Source organism: Cinclus cinclus, chromosome 1 (assembly GCF_963662255.1).
Source record: "Cinclus cinclus chromosome 1, bCinCin1.1, whole genome shotgun sequence".
NCBI lineage: Eukaryota > Metazoa > Chordata > Aves > Passeriformes > Cinclidae > Cinclus > Cinclus cinclus.
Genome location: NC_085046.1, coordinates 30,557,434 through 30,576,525, shown reverse-complemented (window position 1 = coordinate 30,576,525; position 19,092 = coordinate 30,557,434). Strand labels below are relative to the sequence as shown.

The window sequence follows — 19,092 nt, the reverse complement described above, 5'->3', positions numbered from 1 at the left end:
TTTCTTTTCTGAAATGTTTGTTCTGTGTTGCTTTATATATATAGGTGCGAGAGTTAAAAGTTTCCCCTAACCATGCACAAGTGCTGGTGTTCTCCAAACATGCTCACAGTATGCTGAATCACTGCTGGTGTCACTGGGAACCTCACCCCTAAAATGACGTCCACAAAGATGGGGTGAAGGGGACACATTGGCCTATGCTTGTCAAGGAACACCAAAGACCTCATTCATGACTGAAAGAGGAGCACTTAGCTCAGACACTTGCGTAATGCTTGCACTGATCTAAATCTCCTATGGAATTATTAAGATATGAATTCCCAGAAAAGAGAGTGAGGACTTCAGAGAAAGTATTTAGAAGGAAAAATCGAGTGGTTACTTGGTGGAGCCAACAAACCCTCTGTTAGGGTTGATTATTTTTATTTCTATATCATACAGGGCTTGGTGCTGAAATAGGTGCTTTTGGCATACATTTCTCTTTAATTTAGGTGTCCTTTTAATCAGACCATAGCCACTTTGCAAGCTCTATGGGCATATCCAGCCAGGAAGGTGAGTTGGATGGTCTGAAATAAACTATCAGAGCATCAAGTAGACTATTAGTGCCTACAAGCTGAACACATGTATCACTTTATAGCTCATGAAGTAAAGTCATCCAGCTCTATCTGTGTGCTAGTAGACAGGCACAGCCGTGTCAAGGACCAGGGTGTCTACACTGGTCCTGCACCTGCTCCCTTTGATGGCACCAAGGGTGTTCTCTGCTCATGGTGATCTCGAGGCAGAACAAGAGAATTCTCAAAGCAGTTTACACCTCTTCAGCACCTTAACAAGTGATGCAGGTCCTCAGATCCCTGAGGATCTGGCTGGCTGTTACACACAGAGCTTGAGGCATAGTAAGATCTTCAGAGTGGGGAGCTGTTTCCAATCTCCATTACTGGAAAGCTCCAAAAAAATGGAGGCTAGTGCTGGGAAAGGGAATTGGGCAAAAATTACCCAATGCTGAGGAAAGTAATGGATACAGTGCATGGTGAAGTTACTTCCTTTTTTATTTTCAAAGCTGAGGATCAAAATCTAGTGCTTGTAATTTTAACTCCAGAGCAGAAACAAGACAGGGAAAAGAGAATTAATTTGAGCACACATTAGATATTTGGGAATATAATAAGGACAGCAGTTCCATAGTATGTGTCTATCACAAGAAAATTAAGAGATCATAGAGAAGGGGTGCCTAAAATAATAAAAATTCCTCTTGAAACAGTCTCTGAGAAAAACTGTGAGGGAGAGCAACTGTATTTATTTTGGCAAACCTGAGATCAGATTTTGTTCTGTGTGTTTTATTCCCCTTGTAGGTCCTGATGCCGGAAAATAATTGAAATGAGCAAAGGAGATGGTAATTACTGTAAGTTTGTCTGCTAATCTGGAAATTATGAAGTATTGCAGGTTGCTCCAGGCTATAAATCCTAGCCCAAAGCCACGTGTAAAGCCTTGGAAAATTGAAATGCTGCAATTGGGTTTAACCAGCCAAAAAGCCCCAGCTGCTGAGTCACTCTGACTACACAGTACATATTCTTCAACAGTTAAAGGATGTACTGTAGCACCCTGAGGAATGTATCAGAGGAATAACAAATTATTAAAACACATGTGTAAACAAGCTTTGCCAACATTTAAAAACAATCCTTGAAATTATTCGTAGAATAATAAAATTATTTAGAATGACAAACATGTTTTAAATGATCCAGTCCAAATATTAACCTAACACAATCAGGTCCACTACTAAACCATGACCCTAAGTACCATGCCTATTAAAAAGAAAGGAACTTTTACTGAAAACAACTTTTCATTTTCCCTGTATTTTAAAGAAAAGTTGTTTACATGGCTGACAGGAGTCCATGCCAATAGATGCCATCCTAGCTCCCCACAAAATTTTGAAATTTTCTTGACGGATACAAAGAATGACTAAACTCTGTTAGGTCAGCATTTGAAAAATACTAAACAAAAAAAGGTATATTTTATGCAGTTTATCTTGATATGGAAAAGTTGTAACTATTATAATTATTGTCTAAAACAGACTGTTGAATATCCAAGCGATGCCTTGGGTTTTAGATTTTATATTTTTCAGAATCTCCTCTGCTTTGTGTGTAACTCTGAAACTTCATGTTAGGTGTTAGTAGGTGTTAGTAAGTTCTCTTTACAGGGTAGTTAGAAAAAACAATTCCTTTCTAGCTAGAGAATCAGGGACAATTGGTACCCAAAAAGCATAAACAACAGTGAGGGAAAGGGGGCAAGCCAGGAGGCTGAGACTTCACAGCCTGGAGCTGTGGTTGGACAATTGACCCCAATATGAACCAAAACTTATAAAAGTGTAAAGACTTATGATCCATCCTGGATTTGATTTGGGTGTAAACCCAGCTGGGCTCTTACACTGCCCAAGGTGTATCCTTTCAATAAACACCTATTTTATTCCTTTTGCTCTGTTTAGTCTCTGTTCCAGGTCAGCCTTTCCAGGTAACACAAGAAATGTGTGAAGCACAGTAATATGAGAAATGTGGCATAAAGTAGGGGAAAATAACAAACACATGCATCAACAGCCTTCTCTTTAATGCTTTTTTTTTAAAATCTCAGTTTTCAGTAAGAATTGATAATCATCTTCAACTAAAGAAGATTTTATGACTTCATCTGGCTGGTGAAGAAACCAAAAGGGCAACCACAAGCACCAGCTTGTTGTGTATCCATAATGCTTAATTGCTGTCGTACTGTTATCATCTTGGTCTATGGCAGCTGCTGTGGACCAGGGTTTGGGGGGACAGGGAGAGCAGGGTACCCACCTGAGCTGTGGATGATACTACACCTGCTCTGACACCTTCCTGAGCATGTGACGCACCAAACTGCTCAACTCATTCAGTCCCTAGGACTCCTCTGTGCACCTTCTGTGCCCCAGCACCGGGCATGCACTGCTCATCCCCATGAATGTGTGGGCCAAGGGTTACACTGGATACAGCAAGGAGGCAGCAACACAGTTCCTGCTAAGTCAGCACAGACACATCCAACAGCAACAACCCTCTGTACAGCTTTTCATGTCTTCCCCTAAACAAAACAAAACTAAATAAAAAATACCCATCTCAGCAAGCAGCACTAATTAGAGACTTGTGCATTTACAAGGGCATAATAGTGTCCTTCCTTGGCCAGAAGCTGGCTGTGGGTGCCCTGCTCGACCACCCTGCCGTTCTGGATCACCACGATGATGTCAGCTGTCTGCACAGTGGACAGGCGGTGAGCAATGACGATGCAGGTCCGACCTTGGCGGGCGTTATCCAGAGCCTTCTGGACAATCTGTACACAGATAACGTGACAATGCTGTCAGCACCTGAAAAGGCTTCCCTAGTCCTAGGAACCACGTTTGATTTCTCAATCTCTTACCACCTGAATACACGTCCCACAGATATGCAAGTCAGTGCACACAGGAGACTTTACTCAACAGGGTTTCCCACTGAGGTCAGTGAGCCTGATCAAACAGGTGTGAAACATGGAGAAGTGGGGTTTTGGGCATCCAGCTCAGGTCAGAACACAAATTCAATATTTACCATCAAAAACATCTGATAGGAAGACAGCTGAGGAGTATCAGATCAATGTGGAATTTTATACTTAAGTTTTCATGGTTTTTTTCTACTTTTTATTTAGTAAATATAAACAGCTTTCTAGTATAGTTCAGTTCAAACCTTTCAGGTGGGAAAACTACTGTGATACCCCTGATTTCTTTCACAATCGAGCATTTGTAGCATGTTTGCTTTTATTTTATTCTACAGAAAGCAACTGGCCATATACATAGGCCTAAGTATTTCACATAATATTTATTATTCACCTTTTCACTTTCTGTGTCAAGAGCAGAGGTAGCTTCATCCAGAAGCAGAACAGCAGGATTACGAACCAGAGCACGGGCAATTGCTATTCTTTGTTTTTGACCTCCAGAAAGTTGCGTTCCTTTCTCACCCACCCGGGTATTATATTTCTGGATGTTAAAAAATAAAAAAGATACCAGTGAGTACTCTTTAGAGAAAGAAGATTAGAAAAGTAAAATTTATTCATGGCTACAAAAGTTAAGCATTTTCATCTTGGAAGAAAGAATAGTGCAAGGGGTTTTAAGAAACTTAAGGCTTTATAAACATCTCTAGTACAAGCAGTTATAAATACAGTCACATATATTCATTCCCAGTCTGAAAATTTTCTCCCTCAAAGGCTGCAATAGGTCTTGAATGGTACCAGCAGTGAGGTATCCACAAAGCATATGATCATATGATTAACTGACATGTACACGAAGAATTGGGTGCTGCATTGCTTGTGGATTACTATTAATGTTTGATATTCTTAATGAAAATGAAATATTGTTTAACATTATTACCTCAGTTTCACTTGCCCAGAACTACAGTGAAAAACAAGCTATCAAAGCATTTTTCTTTGTTGGAACCAAATTCTTGTCAGGCATGAAGGTCAAATGCCATGCCATTCACTTTTGATTTACTGCCCCTTTGTATTTATTAAGAAACACTCCCGGTGTATATCCATTCAATCAGAAATATACTACTCTGTTTTACTTTTTTTTTTTTTAAATAAATTGTCATTATCAGAGTAACTTGAGTTTCTTCTGTCAAAGGAAAAATATATAAAAAATTATTATGAGCACTTACTTATACATAGAACATCAACTCATTTTCCTCTCCCCACCTGCCCTTCACTCACCACCCCCCAAATATTCTGGGTTGTCTACCACTGTAATAGTGGAAACATTGGCTTCTTTTTTTTTAAACAAACTAAAAAGGACTTTGAGCTTGAAACACACTGACATTTTAAAACGTAAAGGCTATTATATTAGGGGAAACAAATGTGTTTTAATTTGATCTGTGCAAGTAAGCACAATCTTGATATCTCTATATCATTCCAAATATATGATCTCACTGTGAAGAAAACACCACTGTCTCTTACCTCTGGCAGTTTTTCAATGAAAGCATGAATATTTGCTGCTTTAGCTGCTTCTTCAATTTCCTCCTGACTCGCCATCCTACTGTTGTCTCCATATTGGATATTTTCAGCAATGCTGCAGTCAAACAAAATGGGCTCCTGTGACACCAAGCCCAGCCTGGACCTCAGCCATTGTAAATGCAGAGATTTGGTATCAAATCCATCTGCTAGCTAGAAAAAGCAAAAGAAACATGATGCCAGGCTGGCTACTGAGCTCATCCACACATACCTGCTGTAAACAGGAAACATGAATTCTAAGAGAAAGCCCATTATGTGCTATTTTACCAGATATAATCAAGTAAATATTTTTCATGCTAAATGGAAAAGAAGCAGTGGAATAGATGAAATATTTTCCTGCATTAGTTTTAAATTTTATGTTGTTTTGCTTCCCTTTGCTAGCAGGCAGAAACAACATGCAGGTAACAGGTTGTTCTTGCAGTCCTTCCAGCCCTACTGACCACAAGAAGCACCTGGAAGCTCATGGGAGAGCCTGTCCCTTAAGAAGCTGAACACAATAAATATTGTCAGCTGTAGGCCTTTCAGTTCTACAGCCTCCAAAAGAGGTTTCTTTTGACCTTTTACACCCATTAACAGGGGTTGCATCAAAAAGCCCATTGGGACCTCCTGATGGTGGCACAATAACACCTATGTGAGATGACATTTCTGTTATCTGAAGCATGTATCTGTGTCCCTAATGTGTTCATTCACATCAGCAAGAAAACTTACACATTGACAAGTAAGATACATTCGTGTCATGCCCCTGTCTGACCAGGGTGTGAGGAGCCCTGGGGCAAAGTGCAGTTGGACATGGCCATTTCTTTCCCAGGCAAGATCTGTGACCTGAGGAAGCACACTGTGCCAGCATGGATGCCACTGCTCATACATGTGAGCAAATGCACAGGACAGGCAATGACAGGGGTTTGGGGATTGTCTACAGATCCACTGGAGGCACAGCTTCAGTAATTCACACCTCTAAAAAAGGCATCTCAACAGGAGGACTGCCAAGCTTGACAAAAGCCTCTGAAACCTTGACAGATAAAAAGTTCTGTAGATTTAATTACTATTAATAACCACACAAGTCTATTCTTACCACTTGTCCTTCCACGGGGTCATAAAATCTCTCCAAGAGCTGAATGGATGTGCTTTTGCCGCAGCCGCTGCTTCCTACTAATGCAAGAGTCTGTCCTTTTTTAACCTTCACACTGAGTCCTTGCAAAACCTGAACTTCAGGCCTTGTTGGATATACAAAATGGACATTTCTGAATTCAATGTTGCCTTCAAAATGGCTCTGAAAAGCAGTAGAGAGTTCACATGCTCATATTAACTTTTATTAGCCTTAAATATAACACTTATAAAAAAACTTGGTTGTTAAAGTGACGGATCCAAGAAAGTTTGAGAAGGTGTTTTGAAAAGTGCTTTTGAAATTCTTTTAAATAACATATTGGACTGAGAATAGCATTGCTAATTATAGGATGTTCTGTAAGTCACTGCTTCCTTTTGGAGAAGTTTTCTGCATCTCTTGTGTATATTTTTCACTTCATCTTTGAAAAGAATACCACAGAAGCACAGGTGGAAGCTGAGGTGGAAGGGACTCTCCAGGACCAGAGTCCAACTCCTGGCCCTGTGCAGCAGCAGCCCCAAGAGTCACCCCATGTGCCTGAGAGTGTTGTCCAAACACTTCTGGAGCTCTGTCAGGCTTGGTGCTGTGATCACTTCTCTTGGGACCCTGTTCCAGTGCTCAAACACCCTCTTAAGAAAAATAGACAACACCCAGATTTTTAATTTCTAACACATTTAAAAGAGACAATTCTACTTGGGATATAAACTGTACTACTTGCTTTCCCAATCCTACCCTGCAGGTAGCACACTTTGAAAAAATGTAACACAAGGCCAAAATCAGAGATTAAGACAGCACATTTAAATTCTTCAGGGTACCAAAGGACAAGCTGCGTTTTAAAAAGCAGTGATAGTTGTTAATTAGCCTTCCTATCCAGGCTGATATTTAAGCACAAATGGAAGAAATGGGGTGCATGCCAAGGCTATTGCTTGTTTTGTTCTCTGTGGTATCAGCCAGCCCCCTGTACCTGTCAGCAGCACCACTGCTATGATGCTCTCACAGCAGGTAATAACCTAATTTGATGGACTCAAAGCTTTGCTTTGCTAAGTCACAGGCATCACTGACAGTTAAGTCCAGTCTATACTAAAAATGATAAATTTTAAGTTTTATTTTACTAGGGTTTTATTTTACTGGAAACCTTCCACCAGGTCTTTCAATGTCTGTGCCAGAGAACCCTGGTTCAAGAAAGTATACAAGCATGCTCAGAACTTTAAAGGCTAAAAATCCTGTATATAAGCTTGAATTTATGGAAAACTGGATTATGGCTTCCTGAATAGAAGCTACCATCTAAATCTACATGGGAAGTTAATTTTAAATTTAGATGAATCTGGATGTGCCCTTGTAATCCTTCCAAAACATGTAAATTGAAAGCATTACATGCAGAAATTTGACAAGTGCTGAGGTCAGCCTCCTTAATGATAACTTTGGTTTAGAAGTGAGGTTCTTGGTTTTTTTTTTTTTGGTTTTTACTTTTTATTGTCTTTGCTTGTTGTGTCTTTCCTCCCCCAACTTTAGAGCAGACCAAATTATTCATTAAGCTTGTTTTGACTTCACAAGAACACATGTTTAATTGTTAAAGTTTCCACAGATGAAATAGGATGGCTTTTGGCAAAGTGTCTATTTGTAAAGGAGCTAATATCTTTTATTTACAAAATAATTAGAAAAATGTATTAGTATTTAATTTCTCCTATAAACCCTTACAAAGACAACAAAACTTCTATTGGAACTGACATTATCTGTGTTTTCCTGAAGTCATTTGCATTGTGAGTCAGTAGAATAAAAAAGATTTTTTTAAAACAATTTTGAGAAAACTACCTTAAAGGCCATACGCTTTTATCTGAAGCCCAGAAATAATATGGTCCCTAAATAAGTCTGTGCCACCATTAATATACTGTCTGTCTTTTGACAGAACCACATAATGGTCTGGGTTGGAAGGGGCCTTAAAGAACATCTAATTCCACCCTCCCCTGCCATGGGCAGGGACACCTTTCACTAGACCATGTTGCTCAGAGATCCATCCAACCAGGCCTTGAACATCTCCAAGGAAAGGATATCCACAACTTCTTTGGGCAACTTGTTCCACCCTCACAGTAAACATTTTTTTCCTAGCTTCTCATCTAAGTCTACTCTTTTTCAGTTTGAAGCCGATCCACCCTTGTCCCATCACTACATACTCTTGTAATAAGTCCCCCTCCATCTGTCTTGTAGGCTCCCTTCAGGTTGTAATTAGGTCATCCTAATTCAGCATCCTTTTGTGACACCCTAAGAAACAGGCACCTGTGAATACAATTGCCAATAATAGATAAATACTAATTTAGTTTGTTACATTTTTTCCTGTGAAAAAAGAACACTCTTACAAAAAAACCCAAACAAAACCAAACAACAAACAACACCCAAAACCCAAAGAAACAGATCTCAAATATCCCCTCCCAAACCCCCATGCAAAACATTACCAACCCTTACCAATTTTTCACCTTGTTCACTGTAACTGTCAATTTGAGGTTTTCTGTCCAAAAGCTGAAAGATTCTCTGGGCTGATATTAGAGCTTTGCCATAGTCTGGTGCCATGGAAGAAGACTGACCAACATTCATAGCTGCAAACACGACAGCAGAGAAGACTCTAAGAAGTAAAGGACAAAGCATGATTCATTCCAGGTAGAACAATACATTCTTTTCCTACTGGGTAAAACATACCTTCAGAATAAAGTTTTTTAGCATCTTTAGGTTCTGACATTTCTGGAGCTCCTCAGACTCCAAGATGTCATCCAGTATTAGGAAGGTCAGCTTGTTCTCATAGCTACTTTACAGTGGTATAATATAATTTCTCTTTTTAACACCCTCTGGCTGGAAGGGATTTCAAAGGGCAAAGGCTTCTCCAGAGCAGGTGTGCTGAGCTTGCTTTTCACTTCTTACACTGCCCAAATATGCACCTTTCCCCAAAACATCCCTTGTGCCCAAAGAACACTCCCAATCAGACTGAATTCCTGGATTTCCATGCCCCACTGCCTTTGTAATTTGATAAAATAATTTGCATGCATTGAAATCACTACTTTGTGTACCGATTTTGATCATTTTAATGTTTTATAAAGTATACTCACATAAAAACACTTTCAAAGTTGGTCAGACAATTAGCAATGAGCCATGCTCCAAATCTGAAGGCTGCTGCATTAATAAAGTACTCTGAACACTGAGCTATTCCATAGGTAAATCCATAAAAAGGGGCTTTTTTCAGAGATTTTCTGAAAAAAGAAGAGACTTTCCATAAATGACTTGTAAAAGAGAAACAACAGACACTGGCTGGGGGGATAGCCAGACTTCTGGAATATAGTTTTCAAGTAATCCAGCTCACCCCCAAAAACACAAAAAAATCAACCCACAATACACACACTCACAAACAATTCTTGCCAGACCCTAAGAGCCCCTGGCTTCATGGCACAGAACCACCCTTAGGACAGAAAGCAATGAAAACCTTGATCCTCAGTTATGTTAAATTGAATCCCCTTCCTTTGCTTTTATAGCAGGGCAGGTCACTAGAGCAGTTAGCTAAAATGAAATAAGTTAATAACTACCCCATATGACCCATTGTATTACGAAAACAAGCAGGATCCAGCCTGACCTAAGAGCTGCCTTCAGGCTTTGACCAGCTTACCCCATCTGAGCTGAGCAGGGACGAATTGCTGGGCATCCCCACAGGAATTCAGACTATACCACTATTTCTCAATCTATCCCTCTGGAAAGGTTTCATTTTGTTCAGCTAATTGAACACACACAAAATAAGAATCTGGTGAACTCTGTCCTCATTGTTTAGGATGCTCTCTGAGGAAGAGGAAATATCCTTTCTAATCTGAGCTGTAAATCAGACTTGTAACAGTCCAAGCAAGCATCCTGCTCAAATATGTATCCTTTGCAGTTCACCAGACATTGAATTTTAACACTATTTTGGCCAAATACAGATTTTGCAATATAACATTTTGAATTCCTTCTTTTACCTTAGAAGTAATTTAGATTTTGGGCTATTTCATTTAAATGAAACAGAGCTAGAAAAATCTGGCAACCTTGGTGATTCAGACACATTTCAGTGGAGGAAAGTCAGTGGGATGTAGTGGATCAAACAAGGGAAATGTATGAAGTTATTTTCAAGGTTCAAAGTCATATGAGGGGAATAAAACTGGTTTATGTTATAAAGGGTGTGGTGGAACTGTCATTTCCTAAGTTAAGTAGTATAGTGCAATACACTGATAAAGAGTGAACACATATCTTTTATTGTAGGCAAGCACAATATTCTGTAACATATGCAGAGAATGCAGTTTATAAAGTGTTTGCATAATAAAAACCTTCAAAAGTTCTATTCTTCAAAAGTTTTTTTCACTCTGCACTTAAGAATGTGTATTAAAACATAGAGACATTTCCAAGCTATATGAACAGCTATTGATATTCTTCTCAGTCTTTTGGGTGTTGGTTAGGTTCCAAGAAAGGTATTTGCAGTAAATATGAAAGACTAAAGGGTACTGTAAAAAAAAAAAACCCACCTATATGTATGATTCAAACTAGCAACATATCTTTCATAAAATGCTTCTTCCTTGGTCAATGAAGCTACAGTTCTTATGTTTTCAACTGTTTCTGTTGAAATCTAAACAAAAATATTAAACAAATAAGAGGTACAACTCCTATTACTCTTACAGCTTCAATCTGCAAGATATCTTCTGAACACATGATTATGCTCTAGCATTTATTATTTTAGATCAGAACATGCTTGCTTAAGAGTAGGGATTAAGGTAAGGAAAGTCCTGAGAAATGAAGTTATTCATCAGCAGTGTTTTCTCTAACCCACAGGTTGTGGCCCTTATTAATTAAAGCAAATGTAATAAAATGGGGACAAGCACTAGTAATCTGGACACAGCTTGCTCTTTTGCATGGACTATGTCTGTCTCCTGGAAAAGCACTATCAGGTGAATAAAGACAGTACCCTGAAACTCTTGAGCACATTAATGGCTTGCCTTTATAACTGAATAAAAAGGTATTGATGTCGCAACATTTCTGGCTGCAGCAGAGCAGTGCAGAGCCGCGGTGCTCATCCTAGACACAAGGTGCACTACTGCTGGGGCTGCTTCTGCTGCCACTGCCTAGATATCTACTATGTAGGCTTTCAAATGCATTTTTATATACTAATTTGCAGATGGTTTGTGTTGTCTGTGTTTTGCTTTTCTTGAAGATATATAAACATTCCCCTCAACACCCTTCATTTATCTTGGACAATTGAGTCAGCTATAACATAGCTACAGTGTCGTCCTTAAAAATTATCTCACACAAGAGCTCTGTAGTTAAAATTGATGAACTTACTCTTCCAGCCTCTTCCAAAGCTTTTTGGTCTTCGGCAGCATGACCAGCCATAGAGCTGGCATTCACAGCATTTGCACCAGCAACAAAAGGAATGCAGGCCAGGACAAGTAAAGTTAGCTGCCAGCTATATACAAATGCAACAATGATGGCAGTGGCAAGGGTAACGACAGTCATAGTCATCAGTGCAAGTCGGCTTCCAGTTGCCTAAGAAAACCCCAGAAACCCCCCAAATATAAGTCAGTAGATTTTTATTTTTGTTGCTTGACTTACCACTTCAAATTGCTGTAGCCAAGGCCAAAGGTAAAGGAAACCATGTGTGATCACTTGTGGACATTTTGTTCCAACTTTGGTAAACATTCCTGGAGATTCCTCACACCTGCCAGCACTCAGGCCTTCAAAGAGTTGTTAACGTAGTCTAGAGAGCCGGATGTGGCAGCTGTTTAATGAAATGTATCTCGGACTTCACACTCTACCCAAGGTAGAGAAAACTGTGGCCACTGTGACAGTAGGGCAAGTTGGCAGTTAGATTTCCAGCATTAGGCAAGAAGGGCTTGGTTCTAACAACAGCCATCCACTGAGACCCTTCACACTAACAGTGGTGGAAAATATTAATCCTCAGCTTCTTACATTGCTGCACTTGAGGTTATGTTCTTAGAGAAAAGAAATCTGAATTTGGCCACCCTACAGAAATGCTTTATCTCAGTGGGATAATGAGTAGAAAAGATTAACTCTGGTTGAAGAATTCTCACCTCCTCCCAGCTTGTATAACCTTCCCATCAAAAACTTATTAAAATGAGAGTTGATTAATATCCAGCATATGGGTGGGCTCTGATCTGCAGAAAGAACTTCTGCGAATAGCCCTGTGGAAATAGTTCATCTTCCAGAGCTTGGCGTGATGGCAAAAAAACAAAAACCCTTGAGTGTGAAGCAAATATTCTTTTCTTTTGCCAAAGGTTTTCCTGCCCTGAAAAGACTTTTCTTGTTCAATAAATTTAAAATACTAACAACTAAACCAATGCCAAAGTGAATTGTTGCCATATGTTCTAGGGGTTGCATGTAAAGATGGATTTGGAAACTTCAGCCAGTGCAGCATGAGGCGTGGTACTGACTTACTGATGTCTGGCACTCCAGAGAACACAGTAGCTCTGGAGACCCATTCATACCCTTTAGTTGTTTTCTGTAGGTAAGGAACTGTGCCCACCCCTCCTTTTTATGGTACTGACAGGGTGATAGGCTTCATTGCCTCTGAATCGAACAAAGTTTAAAAGATGAAAATGACTAAATTTGTCAAAGACTATTTTATCCCTGTAAGCCCACAATGAAGGAGGGCTGGAGAGAAACAAAAACCTACGGAGACTGAAAATGCAAGGATTAAATGATTAGTGATGTATAGACACGAAGGGAAATAAAAAACACTAGTAAGCTTTTCTCCAAAAGTCCTGCAGTGATGTTTTTCCCCCCTGCAAACATACAGGAAGAAACAAATGTTTGGCAGACTGTCAGGTTCTGCTGATGAGGTGAGCAGTTGAAGGAACTGTGCAGTATTTGCCATAGTCTCTTACCAGTGGCCATCTCTCCCACACCAGCTTCTTGAGTAATCTCCTTCCTTGGCCATTGACCTCTGTGGTGATTTTTAATTATGCTGGTCTATTTCTTACTGCTTGTGAAGCACATTTTGTATCAATGAGAAGTAGAAATTTCTTCACTGAAGTCAATAAGGGTTTGTATCCTCTGCAAATGCAACCTCTTTGTGGCTTTCAGGTGACACCCATAACAGGATGTAAAAACCTGGGTTCCAGTGACTGTGGTCCAAGCATGTATACAGATTTCATTTTGCATGGCAAAATGGTCTACAATTTTTATATTTTTAGCTTAAAGGAGGAGAGGTACATGAAAGGTACATGAACATCTGCTGGGTTTTTGGTAGTTGTTCTAAATTATCAGCTGGGAAACCGTTTTTAGTGTGTCTGTAGCATGCTATGTAAGTGTATCTGCCAGTCTGTGAGGTAGATTTCCTAATTTGTTTTCTGAAACAATCCTGGATTTCCTTGCCAATTGAAATTAATATTGGAAATTAATAAGGAAAAATATGTTTGAAAATACACTTAAAACAATCAACATACGCCTTTAACTTGGGAAGCATCTGTAGCAAGACGAGTTAGCAGAACACCAACAGCATTTTTCTGGTCATCGTACCATCCAATCTCCTGCAAGAAAAGATATTGATTTTTAAATACATGAAAGTACAAAACAGGATGGCTAACTGAATATTCTCTCTATGTAGTCAGCACTTCCAAATAAGCAAAAAGTAAAAGCTTAAAAACCATTATTCTTTTGTGGACATCTAATTGTTCATAATCAAAGTGATCTTGGCTATAATATTTTCCCGAACATGTCTATTTAGAAACTTTTATTATAACCCCTATTTACTTGGACATTCCTTAGTCCTGAAGAGGTTAGCTATTCTCTTAAAAATTACTTATCCCATCAGCTACAGAATCATAGAATACCTCGAGTTAGAAAGGACCCACAAGGATTTGTCCATATGGAAAGAAAAGGAAGGTTTTTTTATTTGCAATCGCTATGGTGGGGTTCTTCTTTCTCCCAGTCATCAATTTATTTTCTTGTGGTCCCTTTCAGATGTTTCTATGAACACACAGGCTCTTGTCCACACCCACTGCTCTCTCTATATCCTAACTGCCTAATTCATACCTGCTGAAGTAATGCTCTGAAGGACAAAGAGCGCAGTCTCATTGTTAGGGCTTCCCCAGACTTCCCAAACATGATTCCCTGCAGGAGGAAAAAGAGTCACATTTTCTCATCTGATGCTGTAGCTCTATTTATAAATCTGCACAACTAAAGCAATCACATCAAGAAGTACAACAAAAGCCACCAAATCTACAACCCTCAGTGAATATATATGTCTAGGGAAAAGCATCATTCACATTCCTGAATCTCTAACTTGATTTTCTCACAGAAAGGAAGCAACATAGCACAGAAGGCACCTATATATTATATACTTGTATCACAACCAGCCAAGCAAAGGGAGATTAAACTTTCTGGTCAACCTTGCACACACAAACAACAGCACTACAAGATAAATCAACCTGTCTGGTAACTGGCCTCCCTACCCTGAATGTGAGCAGAGACATTCACTCACAGCCAGCATACTGATGGATTTTTATGATATGGACATCAGTGAGCACTAAGTGCTTTCTGCAAGATTTAAAGCAATCACAAGAGGACAGCAAATTATGGAATTTGCTTGATGGTATGAAAAGTGCCTTCTGCAATGGAAAGAGTGAGTCTGCTTTATACTTACTTTGGCAAGAGCCTATAGACTAGTCAGTGAGAAGTAACAGTATTAACTTGGATTTTTAAGGCCAGACCCTCAACTTTGATTTCAATCATGCTGAATTAAAATTGTTTTCAGTGGATTATTTAAACCAAGAGCAAATACAGACATATGTCTTTAGGTAAACATTAACATTAAACCTATGTATCCCATGAAGACCCTGGCACTTGTACATATTTCCATAAACTCTGCTGTTTTACTGCTCAGAATTTGTTGATATCAGTTATACCTGCAGTCTGCTGGAGAGTTCAGAACTTTTAAGATTTCAGCGTAGTGACACTTACTTGGATTATGTATGCTGCTAAGATAATCACTCCAAGTAAAAGAAATATTAAAGAAAGCACCACAGTGTTTTTACTCCTTTTTTCTGGATCTCTTTCTTGAAAAGCCTATGAAAAGGAAAAAGCCCACACTTCAAGAAGAATGTCTATTTTTTCTTTTAGCAAGTATCCTAGATCCTAAAATCAGTCTGCAGTGAACTTTCTGTTGAGGACCTAGCAGATAGTCCAGCTTTCTGTTTCACCTGCATTGCACTAACTTTGCCCAGTCCATCAGTATTCCTTCTTTCCTCTGCTAGTCACATGCAGTCCCACCATCCTCTGCTTCTAGAGAGGACCTTCAACATTTTTCAGTGGATGTATTTATACAAGTTAATCTCACTCAGACTTACATGGAAAGAACTGAGTGGCTGAGCATGAGGAAAGCTCAGGACTGCAACTTACATTTGCAAAAAAAACCCCAAACAAAACCCAAAACAAAAAACATCCCCCCCAAAAAAAGCCAAAAACAAACCCAAAGGAACAAAACCCATAAAACCCAAAGAAACAATACCATGCAAAAAAAAAAAAAAAAAAAACCCAAAAAAAAAAAAAACACCCCAAAACTTACCCCAATGATTTTTCCAAATATAACAGCAAATGTAGGATTGACTGCACCTATGACAGCAGCAGCAATCATTCCCAGCAGTACATAGAACCACTCAGGCTTGTTCAGAGCCAGGATTTTTAAGTAAGACACAGCAGGAAGATTTTCTTCCTACAGGAAAAAGTTGTAAGTTTTCCTTGGAAAGTTGCAGAACATAAAATTCCCCAGACAGTGAGTGTTCATAAGACCTTGAGCAGTGAACTGTCTTGGTAAAGTGCTGAAAGCTCTCTCTGTGCACTCCAAACATGCTGGATTTCCTGCTTTGCTGTTTCATGTCTTAGAACATCAACAGCACTGTAAAAATTTGGAGGCAGAAAACTTAACAAAAGGCTAAGTCATGAGGGGAGAAGGGCCAGGACAGTTCACTGGAAGTCTGATAGGACTGGTGAATGGAAACTAACATTTCAATCATTACAAAGAACTGAAAGTCTCACAGTTCAGAGGACAGGAGAGAGCACTCCAGTTCAGCTAAATGTCAGTGGGCTGGCAATAGAACAATTGGGTAGAGAGGTAATTTTTCTCTTTGGCAAACTATATCCAATGAATCAGTACCAAAGCCCAGGAACGAGGCATATGTTAGAGTCAGTTAGCCTGTTTGAGCTTCAAAGACGCAAAAAAGTTCTCTCTTGCTTTACTGCTTTATTTAAGTGCCTGTGCCTCCAAAGGGATATTTCTGGAAAAGCTATAAATGGAAACATCAGAAATGAGATAAAATATTAGTCAGGATTATGAACAAGTTGCTCTTGTTTCCTGGTTATTTCATCCTGTGTTTTAGATGCTGAATGAGGGTGGCTAAGCCTCAACTATAAAAGTGGATTGACTTTTTCTGAAATAATTACAACTGCTGGATGTTTGACTTCTTCAGTTTTTCTGAATGTGATGAATATTGTATTCTTGAGCATGAACACCCAGTACTTCCTCTAAGGTCTTAAGCAGTATTAATATACAACCAAAAAGTATATTTTAAAGTTACATGACTTTTTATATGATAAGGGGAATGGGTCCAACTTGTTCTTGCTGTTTAAAATATTCATTAGCTGGAAGGTATATTCTAGAGAGGAGGAAAATCTATGGATACAATTATACTAAGTATTTAACAATAATTTTAATATTTTTTATTACAGATGAGATCCTAACTTCCGCAGATTTAGAAGAATTAATGGTTTTAATTTGGAATTTATATTTTAGTTCTTCACTTCAAAGGTTTTAAAATAAAAAACCCCAAAACTAAACAAAAACCTTAAGCAACCTCAATATACCAAACCACTCCTCCAATATGCCTCATGAAGAAAGTACTACAAAATAGAAAACAAAATCAAGTTCCTGTTGAGCTGCTTATCCCAAGTCTGATCCAGAAGGCACTAGAAATCTGCTCTTTTTGTTGCTATGAGCAAGTTTTATTCAACTTTGATGAAACAGAATAATTTTTCTTAATCCCAAACTTCCTGTGTACTTTTATTGATGTATGACATATATCAACTAAGTTGTTTAATCTGCAAAAATCCTGGAAAACTGAAGCATATTCTAAAACAGAGAGAGTAATGTATCTTTTAATGGAATGTTCTTTAAAATGTCATGGTTTTGATTATTTTTTGCATGACATAAATGTAAAATGATACTCCAATGTGCCTTCAGTTTGGGTATGCACACTCCAGGGATTATATTATCCAGCAGTATTTGCAACAGTAAGTACCAGGGAGTAACGAGTCTTGCAAATGAAATCTCACAACTGCTATGAATTAGATAGACTTAAAACACCTGTACCACTGAAATAGTTCTCTTAAATTCTACAGAGCAATGTGACAAATCTATAGCAAACTTTTTCCAGATCCACATTAACTCAGTAGTGTTGAAATGAAGATCTTTGTTAAGACAAATTGTCCTCAGATAGACTGGTGAGCACTGATGGCAATAGCACCAGAGTAAAGGTTGCATAAAAGCCAGCTATCTAAAAGTTATCCAAGTTATGTGCCTTTTTTTTATGTTTACATCTTGTAATTAAAATTCTAAACCGAAGTTCTAGTACCAACCTCCACCTCATTTTTTTTCTTCTTTTTTCCAAAGGGAGTTTTAGATGACCTCCTCTTGCTCTTATATCTGCTGGATCTTCTTCGAATGCTGCCTCTCCCTGGTATCACAGATGTTTCAAAATGATCTTGAAGAATCAGTTCTTCCACAGGATTTTTTTCCTCATGTTCCTCAGCTCCTGTGCTTTCACTATCTTCTGATGTGCCATCATCTTGAACATCACTGCTACAACCCTAGTGAGAATTCAGGATATACAGTTACAGGGCATTTTGAGCAGAAAGAAAGAAAAGTTTTTTTTTCCCCTCATGAATACTGCTGTTTCAATTGTGTAACTGCTGTTGTCTGTAGACCACATATTTCAGTCTGCAACTGCAGAGTAGCAGACTCATTCTGATCTTTTCCCTCTTTTCCTTTAACGCAGTCTATGGAATTCACCCAGAATCTAACACCCCTGTGCTTATGCCATAATTATGCAGTCTGTGCCTTAAACTCACTTATATCTTTGACATATTGGATTGTGTAAATATGAAGCACTTATGGATAAAACCCCTAAGAGTTCCAAGCCTGAGTCTGTGCCCAGACTAGAATAACTGAGCAGCTGCCAGCTGGACAACATGCAGGAACTCTAGAGAGAAAACAGCTCCACCCACCATTTGACAATTTTGTGAAATGAAGAAAAAGTAAATAAATTTGCCCTTACCTGCTGCATTACAAGGGAATAGTAGACGCCTTTCTGCAGCATCAGTTCACTGTGTGTCCCCTGTTCAACCACGACACCTTTCTCAAATCCAGCAATAGTGTCAGCAGTCCTGATGGTAGACAGTCTGTGAGCAATCACAATGGTGGTACGTCCAGCCCGAGCCTTACAGAAACAACAAAACCCAGTTACAGTTAAACTGTGCCAGAAAATAGCACAGAAATAAAGTTACATTGGTCACCTGCAAAATATAGTTAATTCAAAACTTTTAAAATCCTTCTCTTTAAAGAGCAAAGATTATTTTTCTTTCCTGGTTTTGTGTCCTTGTTTAGCATTCCAAGGACAGTTTCATTTGACTAATTTAGATAAAGAAAGCCACATTGCTCTTTTTCGACAGGCAACAAGTATTAAAGACCACAATTAAAATTTATTTATTTTTTGACTTTTATAATACTTGAACTGTTTAAGCTAAAGTTGCTCACAAAGTGTTTCCATGTGCATGCAAGCATGATGGGGAGATGTCATGAGAATAGTCAGATATTTCTGAGAACAAAGCTAGGATAGCAAACATAGAAAAAGCAGATATTTTCTTTATATACTGTCCCCACAATTTTTTGGAAGTACATCAGC

The 19,092-nt window shown here is 38.8% G+C and overlaps 1 protein-coding gene across 1 annotated transcript in view; it reads right to left on the bottom strand.

Annotated features, from left to right (window-relative positions):
* Positions 1–3,120: 3,120 nt before the first annotated feature.
* The window catches only part of ABCB5 (ATP binding cassette subfamily B member 5), a 32,674-nt gene continuing 16,702 nt past the window's right edge, over positions 3,121–19,092 (bottom strand). Inside the window, exons 15-28 of the mRNA XM_062495547.1 lie at positions 18,466–18,627; positions 17,768–17,998; positions 15,702–15,848; positions 15,098–15,202; positions 14,171–14,248; positions 13,582–13,665; positions 11,459–11,662; positions 10,648–10,748; positions 9,217–9,357; positions 8,582–8,738; positions 6,092–6,289; positions 4,966–5,172; positions 3,848–3,994; positions 3,121–3,318 (exon numbers count right to left, since the gene is read on the bottom strand). Coding sequence (XP_062351531.1) covers positions 3,121–3,318; positions 3,848–3,994; positions 4,966–5,172; positions 6,092–6,289; positions 8,582–8,738; positions 9,217–9,357; positions 10,648–10,748; positions 11,459–11,662; positions 13,582–13,665; positions 14,171–14,248; positions 15,098–15,202; positions 15,702–15,848; positions 17,768–17,998; positions 18,466–18,627 — 2,160 coding nt within the window. The remainder of the gene's footprint in view (positions 3,319–3,847; positions 3,995–4,965; positions 5,173–6,091; positions 6,290–8,581; positions 8,739–9,216; positions 9,358–10,647; positions 10,749–11,458; positions 11,663–13,581; positions 13,666–14,170; positions 14,249–15,097; positions 15,203–15,701; positions 15,849–17,767; positions 17,999–18,465; positions 18,628–19,092) is intronic.